Here is a 21231-nt window from a genome sequence, read left to right as displayed (position 1 = left end):
GCCAGAACTTAAAGTAAACCTATTCTCATTAATTTGTGCCTTTGACAATGGGTATAAGTTGATTTCGGGTAGTAAGATATGTAAGTTTGCTAGACGGGGCCAAGTAACATGCACTTCATATCGCAAGGAAAATTTATTTTTAATGGATTTTGAGTTTAATGAAACAGTAGCTTTGGCAACCACTAGAAGCGTCAATGAATGGCATAGTATCTTGGCTCACCAGAATCATACCCACGTAAAAGATGTATTGAGTAAAAATAATGTAAAACTTGAAGGGTTGACTGAGCAATGTGTACCTTGTATTAAAGGAAAGCAGCATAGGTTACCATTCAGCAATAGCGCAAATCGGGCAAGTGCCCCTGGGGAATTGATTCATATGGATTTGTGTGGACCAATGGAGGAGAAGTCCATAGGTGGGTCTCTATATTTCTTGTTGTGTAAGGATGACTATAGTAGCTATCGCTTTGTATATTTTTTGAAACAGAAGTCAGAGACAAAAGAGAGGATCGAAACACTCGTTAACAAGTTTGAAAATGAGACGGGACATAAAATTAAAACTGTTAGGAGTGACCGTGGAACAGAGTTTATGAATAAAGATGTTATGGATTTGTTTAACAGGAATGGCATCACTCATCAAACATCTGTCAGCTACACACCAGAGCAAAATTCACGGGCCGAAAGAGAAATGCGTACTTTAGTAGAAGCAGGAAGGACAATGTTACAGGAAGCTCTACTAGAAAAACAACTTTGGGCTGAGGCAGTGAGTACAGCTGCATATGTGATCAACCGGACCGGACCAAGTAAGGTACCTAATAAGACACCATACGAGCTGATGTATAACAAAGAATTCGACATAAATACATTGCATAAATTTGGTTCAGAGGTGTACATCCATATACCAAAACAGAAACGTCTTAAATGGGATGCAATAAGTAAGCATGGTATTTTTGTGGGATATGGAGAGTACAGTAAGGGGTATAGAATTTGGGAACCTAATACAACTGTTGCCGACGAGTACCGAGCGCCGCTCGGGGTGAGGGCGCGCGGGGCGGGGATGACCCCACCAACGAGATCCGATTGCGAGTCATACCGAACGGACGCTAATTTGCTAATTGTTTGTCTTTTTCTCTAATATTCCTTATATGTACTGTGTAGTGTTCTATATAGTTTAAATAAATAGTATAGTGCATTAGTTGACCATTTTTATTGGAAAAAACCACTAAAAACTAGCACAAAGTGGTCTTCGAAGCCGGATAATTTGATGTTCCATACGCCGAAGATGGTCAACACACGTAGTACTACAAGACGTGAAAAGGAAAGAAAAGAAGAAGAACTTAAAAAGGCTTCAATCCAGCAGCCGCAGACACCTGTAAAAGATGAAGAACCAAAGAAACCGATCGACAAGACTATTATTTTAGAAAAGGGTAGTCAAATAAAATCGGAACATTCCGAACAAAGAAAGAACGCGAACTCGCTTAGTCATTGTTCTCGTAAAACCAGCTATCAGGGTTCTAAAAAGTCAAAATCGTCGTCTATTGTGGCACAAAGGAAGAAGCTGGAGCTGGAAGCAGCTGAAGCAAAGGCTCGCATACAAATGGACTTGATAGATAAAAAACTACAAGTAGATCTCGCCAACCTTGATGAATACAGTCCATCTGAAAATTCTGAACCGTCAGAACAAGACCATCAGTCGGTTAAAAGTGATGTTGCCAGGTGGGTCGAGCGCAGCCAGCTGGAACTGGAGTCACAGCACGTCCCCGAGACTGGAAATAACCCGGGCGCGCTGTGTTCGTCGGCAGCAGTAGTCGCCGGCACCGAGTTGCCAGTTCAGGAGTTAGCTAGCGCACTGAAGGAATTGGCCACCGTATCTGCATCCAACAACAACCAAAACGCAAGACTGCTGAGCCGCATCAGCACCCCGAAGGAACTGCCTTTGTTCTACGGTGAACCAATGGAGTGGTTACAATTCAAACAAGCTTTCGAAGAATCGACCAGAGTGTGTAGTTTCAGCGATATTGAAAATATGTGGCGTTTAAGAAAGTGCCTCCGTGGACCCGCCAAAGAATCCGTAAACGCGCTGCTTATTAGTGGCACATCGACTGAAACTCTAATGTCAACTCTTGAGTTACAATTTGGAAATCCGGAATTAATAATATCGCGCATGCTAATTGAAATTAAAAAACTACACGCTCTGCCACCGGAATACCACAAAGAAATAGTTACGTTTTCCGTTAAGATAAAAAATTACGTCACAGCTGTTCGTGCCTTAGGTCGCGGAGAGTACCTACAAGAAATAAGCATAGTCGGAATTATCTTATCTAAGATACCTACGGTGTTGCTACCCAAGTGGAACGACTACAGTTACGCGCTAATAAAAGAGGGAACTAAATCTAAACTTGATATCCTCTCCGAGTTTCTCCACGAGGAAGCTATGAAAGTGTCAACCTGCAGTGCTTCTCTTATGCAAGTTCGATCAGACTATAAACGTAAAAACTATAGTGAAAATAGTGACTATAAACCGCAAACTGTTTTAGTGCAAAGTGCGCATACGAACAGTAATAATAATAAGTGCCGCTTTTGTCGCGTAGGAAATCACAATTTACCAGAATGCAAAAAGTTTAAAAAATCGCTACGCAAGGACCGTTGGCAGTATGTGAAGCGATTCGGTTTGTGTTATAAGTGTTTATTATTGCACCATGATAGACAATCGTGCACGGCCGCCGCGTGTGACGTGGAGGGGTGCGCGCAGGCTCACCACCGGCTCCTGCATTATGTATCCGGTCAAAGTTCGCGCTCGACTCCTTATAACGTCGTAGAAGTGTCGGACACTAGTGCTCAAACTGAAACTGTTACGCATATAAACGTTAACCAGTGCGAAGTGCTATTAAAAGTCGTGCCGATATACCTTCATGGACCTAACGGTAAAATAAAAACGACCTGTATGCTTGATGATGGAAGCACCGTGTCTTTCATAAGCACGGAACTCGCGGAGCGCGCGGGGCTGCGCGGGCGCCGACAAAGTTTAAAGGTGCGCGGCGCTTGGGCCAATTCGGAAGTGAAGTGCGAAACACAGCTGATCGATTGCTCCATATCTAATAGTGACGGGACAATGTTCAACTTAACCGCGCGTAGTACAAGCAATCTGGACGTACCTGTACAAAACATAGGACTTGTTAAGTGTGGTAACTACAAGTACCTAGACCGTATAAAAAACTATTTGTGTGCTGAAAATCAGAAACCTGAAATTCTTATTGGACAAGATAATTACCACTTGCATGTACCACTAGAGATCGTGGAGGGCGGCCAAAATGAGCCCTATGCGACTCGCTCCCCGCTAGGCTGGTGCGTGCATGGTCCGTGTCAACGAGCAACTGTAATGAAACAAAGGGAAATACATACTTCATTACATCTTACTCATAACTACGACCAAGATATTGCAACCGAAAATAATCAACTTCTACGTGAACTGCAAGAAGACATGCGTCGATCTTTCTCCATCGATTCAATGGGCGTATCTGCTAAACCTCGGCAGAACTCGGAGGACGTACTGGCCCAGGAGCACCTGGAACAAACCTCTGAACTTATCGATGGCCAATGGCAAGTCGGCTTACCTTGGAAGGATCTTCACTGTGTCACCGTCGACTCGTATCCAAATGCATTATCACGACTGAAAGGAGTTGAGCTAAAAATGAAAAGGAGTGAAGAGTATGCACGAAGGTATAAAGAACGCATACAACATTTGTTGGAGAATAAATACGCTGAAAAACTGAAAAATCCACTCACGTCTACTAGAACTTGGTACTTACCTACTCATGGCGTGGATAATCCAAATAAGAAGAGCCTCCGTCTGGTTTTCGATGGGTCAGCTAAAACAAAAGGGTTTAGTCTAAATAGCTACCTATATAAAGGTCCCGACCTACTAGTACCGTTAATAGGAATCATGTGGCGATTCCGCGAAAACAAGGTCGCGATCTCTGGCGATATCAAGGACATGTTTCTCAGAGTTAAAATAAAACCCGACGATCAGCAAGCCCTACGCTTTCTGTACCGAGATAAGCCCGAAGATCCTATAGATACCTACCAAATGACGTCACTCATATTCGGAGCCAATTGTGCGCCCTTCATAGCACAATTCATAAAAAATAAAAATGTGCGACGCTTCGAATCTACATATCCAGAGGCGGCTAATGCTATATACACGCAACACTACGTCGACGACTACATCGATAGCTTACCTGATGAAGAAACTGCAATGAAGCTAGTCCGTGACGTCACCTATATACATGCACGAGGCGATTTTCATATACGCAATTGGAATAGCAACAGTCAAACCGTCATCAACAGCATTCCAAAAGAGACTCTCGGTAACAGCGCAGTAAAGTTCAAAGTCGGACAACAGTATGAGGGCGAGCGAACACTTGGATTGTTATGGAATCCTACTGAAGATACGCTCGGGTTCGATGTCTCGCTGAAAAAGTTATCTGAAAATATAATCCACGGGAAAGAAAGGCCTACGAAAAGAGACATTCTACGAGTAGTAATGTCGATTTTTGACGTGTATGGATTTTTAGCGCCTTTCACCATAAATGGAAGATTAATTGTTCAAATAACGTGGCAATTAGGCGTAACTTGGGATGAACAAGTACCTGACGTCGTCTACGAAAAATGGCTAAAATGGATTAATCAATTAGAATTGATGCGCGAGATACGTCTACCTAGATATTATCATCATGCCGCCACAAGTGCGAACGAGATAGTCACAGAGTCTCTATGTGCGAGCGAGATGGTAACAGCATCTACAAGTATGAACGCGACAGCCACAGATGCCGCGAGAGCGAGCGGGACGCGGCTAGTACCTATCAGTGCAGCGGGCGGCATCGGCAATGCACCTGCAGGAAAACAAGATTTATTAACTATGAATAGTTATAAAGATTTACAACTTCATTTATTTTGCGACTCGTCCATGAAAGTTATGTGCGCAGTAGCATACTGGCGCTGGCAAGAAAACAACACAGTTCGTACGGCATTTATAGCCAGTAAATGTCGCATTGCAGGCCTGAAGAAATCGACTGTGCCCCGATTGGAATTAAATTCGGCAGTTATGGCAGCTCGATTGGCTGAAACAATAATTAAAGAACACAGAATAAAACCAGATCGCCGTATAATTTGGTGTGACGCCACAGTGGTTCTGTACTGGGTACGAAACAACGCGCGTACATACAAACCTTATATCGCTAATCGGCTTGGTGAAATAGATGATTTAACGCACGCGAGTGAGTGGAGATATGTACCTACGCACCTGAATGTCGCCGATATACCTACCAGAGAATCATACGACCGTTGTGTGTTGCCTACCGAGTGGATACAGGGACCTGCATTTTTACAAAAAAGTGAGAACGAGTGGCCACAAAATATTTTGACCGCCGACGTAAACAATGACGAGTTAGAATGTGTTATGACGATGACGTCGTGCAATAAGGAAAACATACCTATACCTGAGCCTACAAGGTTTTCATCGTGGTTACGATTACTCAGGGCTACTTTTATAATGCTACAGTTTATAAACAAATGTAAACATATAAATGAAGAGGACGGCGCTGTCATGGAGAAAGCTGAAAGGTTACTTATAAAATATTCTCAAGCGCAGACGTTCTCCGAAGAAATCCTGAAACTGAAAAATGGGTTATACTTACCTAAAACAAGTAGATTACTTACCTTATCGCCGTACCTCGACGAACACGAAGTCCTACGCCTCGGGGGTCGCATCGACGCCGCCGCTGAAGTCGGACCTGAAACAAAACGACCTTCGATCTTGGACGGACGAGACTACATAGCAAGGCTGCTAGTGAAGCATCACCACGTTCTCGCAGCCCACGGGAACCAGGAGACTGTTGTTAACAACCTGAAACAAAGGCATTGGATATTAAGATTACGACCGACAGTTAAAAATGTTACAAAAAAATGTATGCTATGTAGAATAAGGAAATGTAAACAAGAAATCCCACGAATGGGAGACTTACCGCCTGCCCGCGTTGCTCATCATCAGCGCGCCTTTACCTACACTGGCGCTGACCTCTTCGGGCCTCTAGAAGTAACTGTTGGAAGAGGAAGACAAAAGAGGTACGGAGTTTTGTTTACATGTTTAACGGTGAGGGCAGTGCACATTGAAATGGTCAACTCACTTACCACCGACTCATTTATAATGGCTCTTAGACGAATGGGAGCACGACGCGGCTGGCCGCAGTACCTATACTCAGATAATGGTACCAATCTTCGAGGAGCTGATGCAGAACTACGAAAGTCAATCCAGGAGTTGGACCAGGAGTACCTTAAGCGTGAGTCATTGAACTATGGGACTAAATGGACATTTATCCCACCCGGAAGTCCACATTGGGGTGGAGCTTGGGAAAGGCAGATCAGAACTGTTAAAGAATGCCTGAAGGTCGTGCTGAAAGAGAGAGCCCCTCGAGAGGAGACTTTGTGTACATTTTTGGCAGAGGTCGAGAGCATAGTAAACAGCCGGCCACTAACGCACGTCTCCGTAGAACCTGGAAGCACAGAAACTTTAACGCCTAACCATTTTCTTCTTGGCTCTTCTTCCGTCTTACCCCACCTTGGCGCTTACAATGACTCTGAATATTTCTTGAAAAAGCAGTGGAGAATCGCCCAACGACTGGCCGACTTATACTGGAGAAGATGGGTGAAAGAAATCCTCCCGGACCTGCTACCACGTAAAAAATGGACACAAGAAGTGAGGCCCTTACGAGTGGGAGACCTCGTCTTGATTGTAGACCCAGATGGACCTCGCTGCGCCTGGCCAAAAGGTTTAGTAGAACAGCTGTTGCCAGGAAAAGATGGCCGAGTAAGAGCCGTTAGGATTAAAACCAAGAGTGGTGTACTTACCCGATCGGCTGCACGCGTAGCCCGCATACCCATAGATGGTGAGTGCTGCTAAGCAGCACTGGGGTGGAGGATGTTGCCGACGAGTACCGAGCGCCGCTCGGGGTGAGGGCGCGCGGGGCGGGGATGACCCCACCAACGAGATCCGATTGCGAGTCATACCGAACGGACGCTAATTTGCTAATTGTTTGTCTTTTTCTCTAATATTCCTTATATGTACTGTGTAGTGTTCTATATAGTTTAAATAAATAGTATAGTGCATTAGTTGACCATTTTTATTGGAAAAAACCACTAAAAACTAGCACAACAACTATAGTTGATACATACAGAGATGTTACATTTATAAAAGATGTTACAGAGGAGTGTGACGAAAAGAAGAAGAGCAAGACAATAAAAGAAGGAACAAAGAGTGACTGTATTTTCCAGGCGTGCATGAGTGAAGATGAAGAAAAACAGTCATCATCTGCTGAAGAGTTACATGATATTTCTGGATATGAAACCCCAGATGAAAACCAAATTGTGGGAGATGAAAACCAAATTGTGGAAGATGAAAACCAAATTGTGGAAGATGAAAATCAAATTATGGAAGATGAAAATACAGAAATTGGACCTGATGCAGGACATGAAAATAATGCAATAGGTCGAGGAACTAGGACTAGACAGATAACCCAGCCTAAGCGTTTTGATGATTATGTTTTGGGTTTTACAGCAGTTAATGACGAAGGTCAACTCACTTATAAGAATGCTATAGAAGGAAGTGACAAAAACAAGTGGAATGGGGCCATACAAGCAGAGTTTGATGCTCTAGAACAGAATGACACTTGGATAGAGACTGATTTACCAGCGGGAAAGAAGGCTATTGACACCAAATGGGTCTTTAAAATAAAGAAAGGTGAAAATGGGAAGCAACAACATAAGGCGAGACTGGTGGTTAGAGGTTTTCAACAAGAAGATAGATTCGATCACACAGAGATTTATGCACCAGTGGCTAGACTACCAACTTTGAGAATCCTACTTGCAGTTGCATGCAAATATAAACTGAAGCTTTTACAGATGGACGTAAAGAGTGCCTTTCTGTATGGAGACATACAAGAGGACGTCTATTTGAAAAGACCTGAGGGAATGACAGAAGGCAGTAAAGTGCTTAAACTGCAACGATCGCTATACGGATTAAAGAGATCACCTAAGATGTGGAACAACAAATTCAATGATTTCATGATTAAGGAAGGGTTTCTAAGAAGTGAAGCGGATTGTTGCCTGTACTACAAGAGCAAAGAAAGAATTTATGTACTGATATATGTGGATGATATTCTTATATTAGGGAAAAATACAGAGCAGATAAACCAATTAAAAATGGCACTGGAAACACGGTTTGAAATGAAAAGTCTCGGTGAAAATAATCTGAAATATCTCGGAATAAACATAATAAATAATAATGACACCATAGAGTTAAACCAAAAGCAATATATAGAAGAAATTTTAAAGAAATACAAAATGGAAGAATGCAACATTATAGCGACACCTATTGAAGTGGGTCTTGAACTAAATTTGGAACCATCAAATGATGATGAGATGACAAGGAAATGCAGAGGACTCGTAGGAAGTCTCATGTATGTAATGCTAGGCACGAGGCCAGATATATGTTTCGCTCTAAACTACCTTTCAAGATTTCAGTCGATGGGATCTCCTGGATTATGGAAAGCACTGAAAATAATTCTTAGATACTTGAAAGGAACCATGGATGCTAAACTTATTTTCAAAGCTACTGAAGAAGCACCGCTGTTGGGATACACTGCTGACTGGGCGGGAGACAAGGCGGACCGAAAGTCTACATCAGGATATGTAATGAAGGTTTTCGGTTGCACAGCATCATGGGGTTGTTCAAAACAACAATGTGTCTCCCTTTCTTCAACCGAATCGGAATACGTAGCTTTGGGGAAGGGGGTCACGGAGGCGTGCTGGATACGTAACCTCCTTCTGGAGTTAGGGCTGGTTATTAAAAATTTTAAAATATACATTGATAATCAGTCGGCTATTCATGTTGCAAATAATGTAGATAACAAGAGACTTAAACATATAGACATAAAATACCACTTTGTTAAACAAAAGGTGACTGAAGGTTTATTGTTATTAGAACACATTCCTACAAGTCAACAATTGGCTGACCTGTTTACAAAAGCGTTGGGAAAAGTGACTTTTAGAGACCTGTGTTCTCAAATAGGTGTGAGTGGTAATTTTTAACTTAAACTTAAAAGTATGTAGACTAGATGGTAGGTACATGACAGATTGGGAAAGTGTTCTTTTAGTTTATATATTTTGCTGATGTTTTTTGTTTGAAGGACTTCTAAAGTATTCCTTCAGTTTATAGTTTCTCTGCTGTCGGTACCTAGCTTCTTTTTGTTGAGGAAGGGTGTTAATGTCAACAACAAAAATAAAGAGTATAGACTTGATGTCTATGATATTTGTCTGTCAATGTGAAAACAAATGGAGGTGTTTTTTAGATTGTATGAGACGCCATTGTGATGTAGTCTTACTTAAAGAATATTATACTTTTTTGGTGTTTAACTAGCTTTTCTTTCCTGCCTGGAGCCCTAATCCTAACAGATCGTAAAGTATGTACCAGTCAAGTCCGGATTTATCCTGAGGGTCGTGAAGTTGGAATTTCGACAGTGTAAATTTTAATTATTTTATGGTGAGCGTTCTAACTGAACGTCTAGCGAACTTCACCAAGGAGGAGTTTTAGCCGAAGAGTGTCCGGCTCCCTGACACTGCAGGGTTGCGAACTGCATCACAGCCACAATTGTGTTTTTAGTTTTAAGATATATTTTATAATAATATGTATGCTAGTTTTAAAGGGGTTATCTTTGGGCCAATAGTTGCCTGAAAATAAAGATTTTCATTTCATAAACCAGGATCTTTGAAGAGATACCCTGGTCACGGCACCGATTTCTAATACAACCGCTTATACGAAGTTACAATTCATTGAGTATTGATTGGTGAATCACGCCGTCTCTTAAAACTTCGCATTCAACATATTGTTCAAAGAGATTATGTTTAGAATTAACATTATATCGGTTACTACGTATGTATGGTCCTACGATTGTGTTAAGTAATAATCCTAATCTCAGTCAGAGTCAGACTCAGAAACAATTGTTTTGCTTTTGAATTTAAACCCCTTATTTACTGTATAAAAGTTCGCCAAATTTTTACACAGGAACTCAAAAGGTTACATACAATTAAAATTCGATTTAATCAAGCACCGTTCTCCTATCACTCCAAGGAATAATGCCGCTCAACACGATAGAAGATTCGGCCTGCAATATATTACCCGGAGCTCGCAGGTCCCAGCCCACGACGGTGGCATACAGCGTGCAGTACGCCACGACGCCGCCGGCACAAGTCACGCAGCAGCACCCGCCCTACAATACAATAGTACATTTTTAAACGAAGGGTAAAGAGGCACGCATTTCTGACCAGCTATTTTGGCGCTCGAACGCGGAGTAATCGCCCTTAACATAATTCGAATACGGGACCTTCCGAACGAAAGAAAAAACAATAAAATGAAAACGGGTACCTCTGCGCCCATCTCCAGCTGGCGGCACTGCGACAGTGTCATGCGCGACGACCCGGAGTCGGGTCTGTAATAAAAGAAACGTTTAACCTCGTAAGTCCCCGTGTACTTGTACAAGTACAAATTAAATTCAAGTTTTGAACTCATATAGAAATATATGGAGCGCGCCATGCTCGGTATCAAGCTTCAAGATCGAGTAAGGAATGTCGAAATCCGTCGACGCACCAAGGTGCAAGACGTTGGTTTCGCCATTACCAAACTAAAATGGAGTTGGACGGGACATGTTGCTAGGCAGAGTGATGGCAGGTGGACTAAAATGTTAACGGAATGGTGGCCGCTTTCGAATGAAAGAAGCCCCTGGCGTCCATCGGCTCGTTGGGTGGACGACATCCGGAAGATTGCGGGTCACTTCTGGATGAGATTAGCTCAGGACCGGGACAAGTGGCGTACTGGAAGAGAGGCCTATGCCCAGCAGTGGGCGATAAAGGGCTGATATGATGATGATGATAGAAATAAAAGAAAGTTCCGAATTCAAAAGCGCAAAAATTGACATGGGAGTTACGAGGATAAAAAACTTAACATCTCGTATGTTTTAGGTGGTCTAAACTCTAATATTGTGGGTTCAAGCCTCAGTTGTGTTGACTCATGTATTTGTAAGAAAGGGATAAAACATAATTTAACCAAATCAGGCCCGTAAAGTTTTATGGATAAGGGGGTAATACATTAATGACATGTACTGTAATCATTTACATTTAGTAAACAAACCTGAGTACAAATATGGAGCCCTCCTGGGTGGCGGCGACAAAAGATTGTCCGCCTTCACACGCCGCCATTGAGATCACTGGCCCGGCGCCTCGGTTGTACATCGCTTTTGATCTGATAACAAATCAAATTCATAACAAATATACTTTATAAACGGTTATATTTATAAAACTTAGGAAACAATGTATATAGAAATTATAAACTGAAATAGATGTCATATACTAAAGAAAAAGTGACTAAGCCCTGCAGTGGCGGAGGCTGGATTCGAACCTGTGCGGTGTATATTAAGCCAAATCCCATAATATGTGACGTTCTCAAGCAAAAGGTACCTAAGGACAAAATTTGCTTGTATCTTTATACGAATAGCCGGTCAGAGCGTCCTTTTGGCAAGCGACAATGTAGTACCTTTTGCTTGAGAACGACACATATAATATTGTCTTCGGTTACCGCGATAGTTACTCATGAAATAAAACTATGAGAACGGATTATATCGCGTATATCGACGACACGTCGGGATGTATTATAAATTCAATATACGCGGTATAATCCGTTTTCATAGTTTTATTTAACGACACATATATTAAACTTTAATTAAAAGAGCTTACGTAATTTTTTTTTTTTCGATCGGAATGAATACGGGATATTACTGCAATGTTCTGCCACCAGAGTGCAGGACTAGCCTATTTAGTAAACCATAGAGTAACTTACTTACTACTGTACCTTTAACAGGTTTTTGACAAGTTTTCAGAGATAATAAAATATGACATTGATGCATCAAGGCGGTTTGTTTACAGAGGACCTGCCGGGAAACGCGAATCCGAAATTTCGCTATCTGCCTCTTCATCGCTCGAATATGCAAGAGTGACAGAGATGTTAAAGAAATTTTCTTGTTTCACGATAATTTCAGATTGTGGTAGTGGCGCCCTGGCGCCCCCTACGCAGAGTTTCGCGTAATATTCCCTATTGCGTCGTGACAGATGTGACGTCGCGTCAGTAAATGCGACGTTCTGAATGAAAACAAAGTCAAGATGATATTTACATTGCGTGCTGAATTATTTTGTACGGGAAAATATTTTTTTTAATGAAACAAAAATAAGTTAATTGACTAGGTCCTAACTAGTGGTGGAACATGTGGTCGTATTAAAATTACACGCCGTAGAATGGTATGGAAGAAGAAGTATCTAAGATATGCATGGGCAAGATAATTACTTACTTATTGACATACGCGTGTTGAGCGAGACGGTTAGCATCCCATAGTCTCACGGTTCCATCGTCAGAGCATGAGCCGAAGAGGTTCTTTTGGCCTGGCAAAGTCACTAGCTGGGTCACGCGAGCCCTGTATAGTCAACAAAACGTGAGGGATAAGACACAGAAGACAACATTCATGATCAGAATTGATTATAATTAACTTTTCCCCTTTAATATCTTTTTAAATATTGATCTTAGCGAAAAAGTGTACAGGGTTTTTTGTATAAAAAAATATTTAGATTACTAACAACATAAGAACATTTTTTGCTATGGGCCTCCGTTTACGAGTTATTTACGAAAAACAAAAAAACAGGCGGGTAGAAAAAACCAGATAGTTGAATAGTAGGGATGAGTGCCATTTTGAACTTTATTGTAATATGAAATAAAGTTTATCAAAAGGGAAGGATAAATTCAAATTATTTCTTATTAATGAAACTTGACGAGTAAGCAAGTGCCAGTTAATAGAAATATATTCACACGACGTTTTACATATCGCCGCTATACTTACTCAACCTCGTATCTGCAACACTCATTTGATGACAAAAACACCCGTATTCCGAATGAAAGAAAAGCGACATTCCATCAAATGATTGTTGCAGATATGAGGTTGAGTAAGTATAGCGACGATATGTACTATGCGAGTAAGTAAATAATATGTAGGTAAAAACAACTAACTGAATACATCGTCAAACAGCTCTTAACCATGTATAATATTTTTCACATACCTTGGACACGGTGACAGCTGTCATCGCCTTACAATTTATTACCATAAAAATTGTATTGAGATGACAGTTGTCACCGTACCCAAGCTATGTGAAAAATACTATAAGGGACCTGCTGATGATTAAAAATACCCACAATTCAAACTTCATTGCCACTTTATATGTACAGTCGCTATCAGATATATCGGAGCGGCCGAGGTGGTCAAAATATCTAAACACGCTAACGCTTTGACAATAAAGGCGTGTTCAGATATTTGTGAGCACCTTGGCCGCTCCGATATATCTGATGGCGACTGTACCTAGTCCTAAAAAAATTGTAGAAGTTGGTAAGGAGTAATTAAACTGACTTGTGCTCATGCAAGTACGCCTGCAGCTGATTTCCGGGCCGCCACGACGACGGTGGTCGGACCTCATCGCAATTGTCTATGCTGTCATCATTGGACCTGCAAACAAAGAAAATATTGTATGCCGGCTGTACACACTCGTCTCCACGTGGAGACACCCCGAGAACGAGTGTTTACATACTGCTCCCTCCTCGTCTCGCTCTTAGAGCTCGTTTCCACTATGTCGGATGTCGGAACGATTTTTAATCGGGTGTCGTAGCGGCAGAACATTTTATATGAAGCTATTCACACACGAACGACAACGATTTTGTGTCGGATCCAACATAAAATATCGTGTTTTGTCAGCCCTCCGTCCGGAAAAAAATCGTGTCGGCGGCGCTGTTCACATGATGTCGGATGTCGGACCGCGCGTCAAATGAGAACCTCAAATGGCACCAGCTGCGGTCGTGGCCGACAGCCGACTAGTGTGAACAGAGGCACCGACACCCGATTAAAAATCGTCCCGACAGCCGACTAGTGTGAACAGAGGCACCGACACCCGATTAAAAATCGTCCCGACAGCCGACTAGTGTGAACAGAGGCGCCGACACCCGATTAAAAATCGTCCCGACAGCCGACTAGTGTGAACAGAGGCACCGACACCCGATTAAAAATCGTCCCGACAGCCGACTAGTGTGAACAGAGGCACCGACACCCGATTAAAAATCGTCCCGACAGCCGACTAGTGTGAACAGAGGCGCCGACACCCGATTAAAAATCGTCCCGACAGCCGACTAGTGTGAACAGAGGCACCGACACCCGATTAAAAATCGTCCCGACAGCCGACTAGTGTGAACAGAGGCGCCGACACCCGATTAAAAATCGTCCCGACAGCCGACTAGTGTGAACAGAGGCACCGACACCCGATTAAAAATCGTCCCGACAGCCGACTAGTGTGAACAGAGGCGCCGACACCCGATTAAAAATCGTCCCGACAGCCGACTAGTGTGAACAGAGGCACCGACACCCGATTAAAAATCGTCCCGACAGCCGACTAGTGTGACATAGTGGGAACGAGCTCTTACTCGTCTCGTCGTTCTCCGATTGGGTCGGAACGGTGATGAGACTCTCGGCGAGAGGCTCTCAACGAGTGTGTACCTACAGCACGCATAATGTAACAGTGCAACCTGGACTAATTACAACAGTTATTTTTAGACAATTTCTATTTCATAAATCGTAAAGTAGTAGAGTAGGTAACTTAACCGTGACGTCATTTGACTCATTTGCTAGTATTTCATATAAATTCCATAGTGTCAAATCGTTCGGACAGTTCGAAAGAAGAAACTGATTTGACTAGTAGTCAAATACCCTAATCAACTAATATAATCATAAAACGATTGCGCAACGTATTAGGAATATCGTTTGTTTGTAAATAAGAAGATTAAATAGATTAGAACCGCTTCTCAAACACAATAATGTATTAAGTTTAATTTTGTACTTTGTCGGCTATGGCCCACTGTGGCCGTCAAAGAGTTAAAATTTATTGTTGTCTTTTACCTTAATGACTTGAGAAATTTTTGTTGCATCCTCGCTGTCAAGTTCCTCAGCTCGACGCGACACGGCGCCATGCTATCTGTGTTCAACAGCAACATATTAATAGTTATTTACGATACAAGTGCGGAAAAGAGGAAATTCGACGAGTTGCGAATTACCTATTCGCACGTGTATCGTACAACATTTTACAGTACATATGGCCGTTTAAACTTTCGACATATGCACGAAAAGTGTTCTTTTACGCACTAGTGCGAGAAAGTAGCACCATATGTACTGTAAAATATAATTAGAACATATTAAAAAAAATGACTATATAAAAAAAGTCGATAATATTATTTTTAAGCGACTTCAAGATTTGGAAGAAAGCTTTCGATTTTTTAAATGTAAATATGTCCCCGATCTTTGTAAGGCTTAGAACGCACTGCGGTTAATTTCTTGCGGTTTCAGTCTAATTTCTTGTGGTTTCAGTCTTTTAAGTGCGTGCGCTTATGAAGCATGCCGTTCTGAAACCGCAAAAAAATAATCGCAGTGCGTTCTCAGCCTAAGGGACCATGTTGTTAGTTTTACTTTATCGAAATCTAATTATATTTTCATAAGGGGGCCAATATTACACTTTAAAAACATTAATGAGCAAACAACAAAAACATTTTCTTTAGACGACTTCGCCAATTTGAAGTTCAACCGGAAATTCGGTCTTATGTTCGAATATCTCATTCAAGACACGAAGACTTCTCAGGACCATTTCTCAAAAAAGAAATAATTTTTCGCCAATCTGATTAAATTGTCTGAACAAATCAAGTTGTGCGGATGCAAACGCCAATTTGGCTTGACGGTTTCGATCGCCATTTATGACCGATAAAATTGAGGTGTGGTCGCAGGGGCGTAGCTAGAGGATATGGCGCCCGGGGCAGTCACCAAATTTGCGCCCCCTGACGACTGACAAAAGTTTCCCCGCTGCCTTTTGCCTATTTTGGCGCCCCCCTTTGGATGGCGCCCGGGGCACTTGCCCCCTCTGCCCCCCCCCCCCCCCCCCCCCCCAGTTACGCCACTGTGTGTGTGGTCGCATGAATACCAATTTGTTCTCAAGTATTTGCTTTTGGGGGCATTTAGCGCTCAAATATAAATATAAAATTGGTGATTAAATTCGAGATAATTTTTTTTCTGATCAAATCGGTCGATTTGATCATCCCGTCTAGAGTGACCTTTACTCACATTGCACGTAGCTCGCGCTGTGTCCCATCTGCGAGTGTGAGGGTATGGAGGCGCTCTGACGTCCCAAGTTACTACTTGATACTGCTTGGGACTGGTGTGGGGCTTGTGACACTGAGGCCGACTCTGGCGCTGTAAGAGACATGAAAATATTGCAGTCAGTCCAGGGTCATTCTCAAATGATATGTCTGCGGTCTAATTGCCGCGACCCATACAAAATGTATGAAAAAGTTGTGGCAATTAGACGCAACCACAGACATATTCTCAGAGAATGACCCTTCATATTAATTCTGAACGGACTAGGTGTACAAATGCCACCATAAACTTTAAATAACAATAAATAAATAAATATTATAGGGACATTCTTATACAAATTAACTAAGTCCCACGGTAAGGTAAGGCTTGTGTAGTGTAGTAGGTACTCAGACAATGATATAAATAGTGTACAAATACTTAAATACATAGAAAACATCCATGACTCGGGAACAAATATCTGTGCTAATCACACAAATAAATGCCCTTACCAGGACTAGAACCCAGGAACTACCCACTACCCTACCTACCCACTAGGCCAGACCGGTAGTCAAAACGGCCGTTTTATACTATGAGAGTCTCAGATTTAATATATACGGTAGATGACGCAAATATCACGATTTGTATTGAAACCAAGCGTGCCAACTTTTTCATACAAAGTTTACGCATAATATAATTTTACAATTACTTAAATGTGATAAGAAATATGTCCTTGCCTTTGGGTGCTCGCAACTTTTGGGCTGTTCCAGTTAATTATTACGCAAAGAAGCATTTTTTAAGTTTTCACGGACGTCAGGCTGCAACAACTGACGCACGTGAACTGTCAAGAGCGACGGTCAACCTCGACGCTTGGTCGGGGTTCGCACACGCGAAGTAAATGCATTTACCATAGATCGGTATATTTATATCTGTGATGAAAGTATTAAAATTACAATTACCTCTAATCGAAGTAGGATCGTGTCCTTGTCCGAACATGTGTTGCCACTCAGTGTTCATGTGCGGCTCTTGCGATGTCGACGTTTTGTGAGTTCTCCTGTTATCATAAACATGTATTTATACAACCAAAAATGTAGGCATAGATTCTATTTTTTAACCCTTAAATGCATGATTTAAAAAATTACTACTACTATTTGGCGTTTGGTTTAAAGGTGCGTTCAGGTTTTTTCTGTTGAATCTGTGAGCTGTCCAATGCTTTGTATACATTTGGCAACAATATGCATTTAAGGGTTATGAGGATTAAAATGTAGATGGGGCGTATCAAATAAAATATATGCCTAAAATGCTTACCTATATCATATTTTCGATATAGTTTTGTGCCGATCTGGGAACTCTGACAAGTCCAATTTTACGATTCGAAGTTATAAATATCAGTAAAGTGACAGTTTACATACAAAAATAACAAAAACCGGCCAAGAACATGTCGGGCCATGCTCAGTGTAGGGTTCCGTAGCAAACACGGCTTAACCGATCAGGTTCGCTAAGTTTTACTTGAAAGTCTTTACTGAGCTTTACTTTCATGATTTATTTCATATTTTTTGGACCCATGGTTCAAGAGTTAAAGCACAGCACACAATATTAATCTTTCGCACGTCGCTCCGGCCCATTGATTGTACGTTAATAGCGCTGTCTCGCTCTCACACCGGAGCGGCGTCCGGTCTCCCAACCGTGTGATATGATAACCACTTAAAGTTACCTGTTCTGCGACGCATACATCTTGTCTACGGGCATGGCGTCGCCTCCTCCTGTATCCAGTTGCACGGAGCGAGAAATATTACTTGCGTTCAATGAGAGACGCCCTGGTGCGTCCGTTATGTGCTGAAACAAGTGGGTAAATATAATTTTTGACATAAAACTTGTTCAATAGGGAATATTACGCGAAACTCTGCGTAGGGGGCGCCACTAAAACAATCCATCACAATCTGAGGGTCCACTGCGAAACAATAAAATCGAAATTTTGTCACTCTATCACTCTTGCATATTCTAGCGATAAGGGTTCATCCATTAATTACGTCACACGAATTTCTAGGTTTTTTTTACCCCTCCCCCCTCTTGGTCACATTTGGCAAACCCCTCCCCCCCTGATGTGACGTATCGAATTAAGTATTATTAATATTTTATCAGAATATTTTTGACAACAGAAATATTAGTAATTTTATAACCCAAAACTGATTAGGGAAGTAAATTAAACGAATAAAAACGATTATCGTTCCAAAAACTTGTTAAACAACTGTACAGCGAATAAAAAGTGACGTCACAAAGTTTGTGACTCCCCCTCCCCCTTGTCCCATGTCACATTTTCTTGACCCCCCTTCACCCCCCCTAAACGTGGTGGCAGATAACTAAATTTCGTTTCCCGGTAAGCCCTCTGTAAACAAACCGCCTTGATGCATCAATGTCATATTTTATTATCTATAAAAACTTGTCAAAAAACAGTTTATGCACAGTATGTATAAGTTACTCTATGGTTTACGATAGGCGCTAGTGCTGCACTCTGGCGGGAGAACATAGCAGTAATAACCCCTATTGCGTTCATTTACGTCTATTTCTTGAGCACGAATTCAAATTCAATTGTGTTTTTATTTACTTTTAAGTAATTCTACCTGTGTGGAGGAGCCTTGGATCTTGATGAGATGTGCACTCATGGCAAGTAGTTGGTTCTCAACCTGTTCCGTCATACCTGGATAAACAATCAAATTGAGCCACCTAATTATATTACAAAAAATCTAAGACGTCATCAGAATTAAACAGACGGATTAACCCTTTACCAGGCTGACATTTCAAAAATGTCAATCGAATGTCAGTCTTAAGTTAAAAGGGAGAAACGTATTATGGTTTTACCATCGGATGCCAGTCTCCTGAATAGATTCCTGAGTTGTGGCCCCATCTCACTATACTGCGGCATCACACCTTGCTTCACCTACAATAGAAAGACAAAACAAAGTAATAGAAAATTGTCCCATATTTTGTTAAGTTAGATAGATCTTCTCTACTTATCTTATCTACTGCACAGTCATATAGTCACGTTCCGTGATTGTTGGGCCATAGGGTTCTAGCTAAATTGAACATTCCATAGCGTAAGTACTGAGCAACCAGTTTAGCTAGGACTCTATATGGCTCAACAATCTCGAAGCGTGACTGTACAAGAAATTAAAACAGAACCATGGTTACGAGTACAATTTGACACTGGGTTAACGGTTAAACCTCTTAACCCCGGGTAAGTGGGTTGGTGCAAGTGGCGCTAAATGTTTGTAATAGTTGATTTGCGTCACTGTGACTTAAGGCTGCGCCCATGGTCCTAGGAATAGGTTCTTTTAAAGGCAGGATTTCCAATAGTTCACTGAAATAGTTATTTACGATACAAGTGCGGATAAGAGGAAATTCGAAACGAGTGGCGATAAATTAAAACACGACCGCAGGGAGTGTTTTAAATCGACACGAGTTGCGAATTACCTATTCGCACGTGTATCGTACAACATTTTACAGTACATATGGCCCTTTTAACTTTCGACATACGCACGAAAAGTGCTCTTTTACGCACTAGTGCGAGAAAGTAGCACCATATGTACTGTAAAGTATGAAACAAGTGTTATCAAACCGACCTTGAGTCTAGCGCTCCTTCTTTCTCTAAGTGTTTGCACCAGTCTATCCACATCTCCGTGGCGTAAAACCGCATCCAATACTTTCCTGGGAATGGGTTCTTCTAGACTTTCTAATAGTAACTCTGCTCTATCCACCTGGGGAACAAGTAAAACGTTTGACAAGAAACCAAGCTATAGGCTTGATGACAAATTTTTATTAATGGTAGCAATCGATCAAGTTTGTTCTTGGGATCAAATGTCTATATGGGACCCATTACATTAAAGCAATACAAAAGTTAGAAATGATAGACAAAGTCCGAAAGTCGTACTTCACTCGCGAAACGCTCCTAACAACCCGATAAGTGAACGCGACGAAAGATCTTGATGAGGTGAAGATCTTGAATGCATGGAAAATAAGTAAAATTGCGATTCTGTCGGTGAAATATTGCGTTTATGCATATAGTTGCCGTACAATCTTTTTTTGGATAAAATGCAAGGAATCTAATGGTATCTTTACTTTATTCCTTTTTGGAAGTTAAAAAAAAACTTTAAATTTTTAAATGCTGTATTTATTTATCATTTCCATATATTATTTTAATATCCACATTATTCTGATAAATTGCTCATTTGCTATCTATTTTATTAGATGTTGTTAAAAAATTCAACATGTGTCATAATCATATTATAGGACAAGTAAAATAACCCAGTGCTCTTTTTTCAAAAACTTGACTTGTACAATATTATCGTACGTACTACGATTAATACATCGGGCCTTCGTGTGTTGTATATTATGTACCTGTATGAGTTTGTGTTTGAGGTGGGGCCACACCAGCGGCGATATCTTGCAGTTCACGTCGATGGGGTTGAGCAGACTCGCCACGCAAGCAATCAAACCGCACACTTCGTGTCTTATCTGTAGAGAACAGAATTACGCTTAAATATAAATTCATAAGTGCGCTTCATAGACTGGCCAAGCTAACTTAGCACAAACTTGACAGTAAGAACGCATACATATCCCTATAAGCTCCTTGACGTAGCACTTGGCATGAAAACTTGCAAACGAGCAGACGAGCAGCCTGATGGGAAGCAGTCATCGCCGCCCATGGACATAAGCAACACCAGAGGAGCCACATATGCTTTGCCCACCTTTGAGAACCCTAAAACAAGCTGGCATCTAGCGTTTTGTGGAATGAGCTACCTTCTGAGGTGTTTCCCTTGCGCTATGACATGAGGTTCTTCAAGAAACAGGTATTTAGGGTTGCCCACCTTTACTTGCCCACTTAGCGTGGTTCGACTCTTACGCATTACCTTCATAAGCAACATACTAATCT

The 21231-nt window shown here is 41.6% G+C and overlaps 1 protein-coding gene across 1 annotated transcript in view; it reads right to left on the bottom strand.

The window, feature by feature from the left end:
* Nucleotides 1-21231, bottom strand: part of LOC134750858 (phosphoinositide 3-kinase regulatory subunit 4) — a 45292-nt gene that overhangs the window by 5533 nt on the left and 18528 nt on the right. The window contains exons 15-27 of the mRNA XM_063686094.1: nucleotides 20697-20813; nucleotides 19922-20056; nucleotides 19161-19239; nucleotides 18923-18999; nucleotides 18016-18137; nucleotides 17261-17355; nucleotides 16293-16421; nucleotides 15084-15159; nucleotides 13551-13646; nucleotides 12447-12569; nucleotides 11237-11347; nucleotides 10475-10538; nucleotides 10229-10319 (exon numbers count right to left, since the gene is read on the bottom strand). Of these exons, the coding sequence (XP_063542164.1) occupies nucleotides 10229-10319; nucleotides 10475-10538; nucleotides 11237-11347; nucleotides 12447-12569; nucleotides 13551-13646; nucleotides 15084-15159; nucleotides 16293-16421; nucleotides 17261-17355; nucleotides 18016-18137; nucleotides 18923-18999; nucleotides 19161-19239; nucleotides 19922-20056; nucleotides 20697-20813 (1315 nt within the window). The remainder of the gene's footprint in view (nucleotides 1-10228; nucleotides 10320-10474; nucleotides 10539-11236; nucleotides 11348-12446; nucleotides 12570-13550; nucleotides 13647-15083; nucleotides 15160-16292; nucleotides 16422-17260; nucleotides 17356-18015; nucleotides 18138-18922; nucleotides 19000-19160; nucleotides 19240-19921; nucleotides 20057-20696; nucleotides 20814-21231) is intronic.

Source organism: Cydia strobilella, chromosome 21 (assembly GCF_947568885.1).
Source record: "Cydia strobilella chromosome 21, ilCydStro3.1, whole genome shotgun sequence".
Taxonomy (NCBI): Eukaryota; Metazoa; Arthropoda; class Insecta; order Lepidoptera; family Tortricidae; genus Cydia; species Cydia strobilella.
This window is presented reverse-complemented; position numbering and strand designations above follow the sequence as displayed.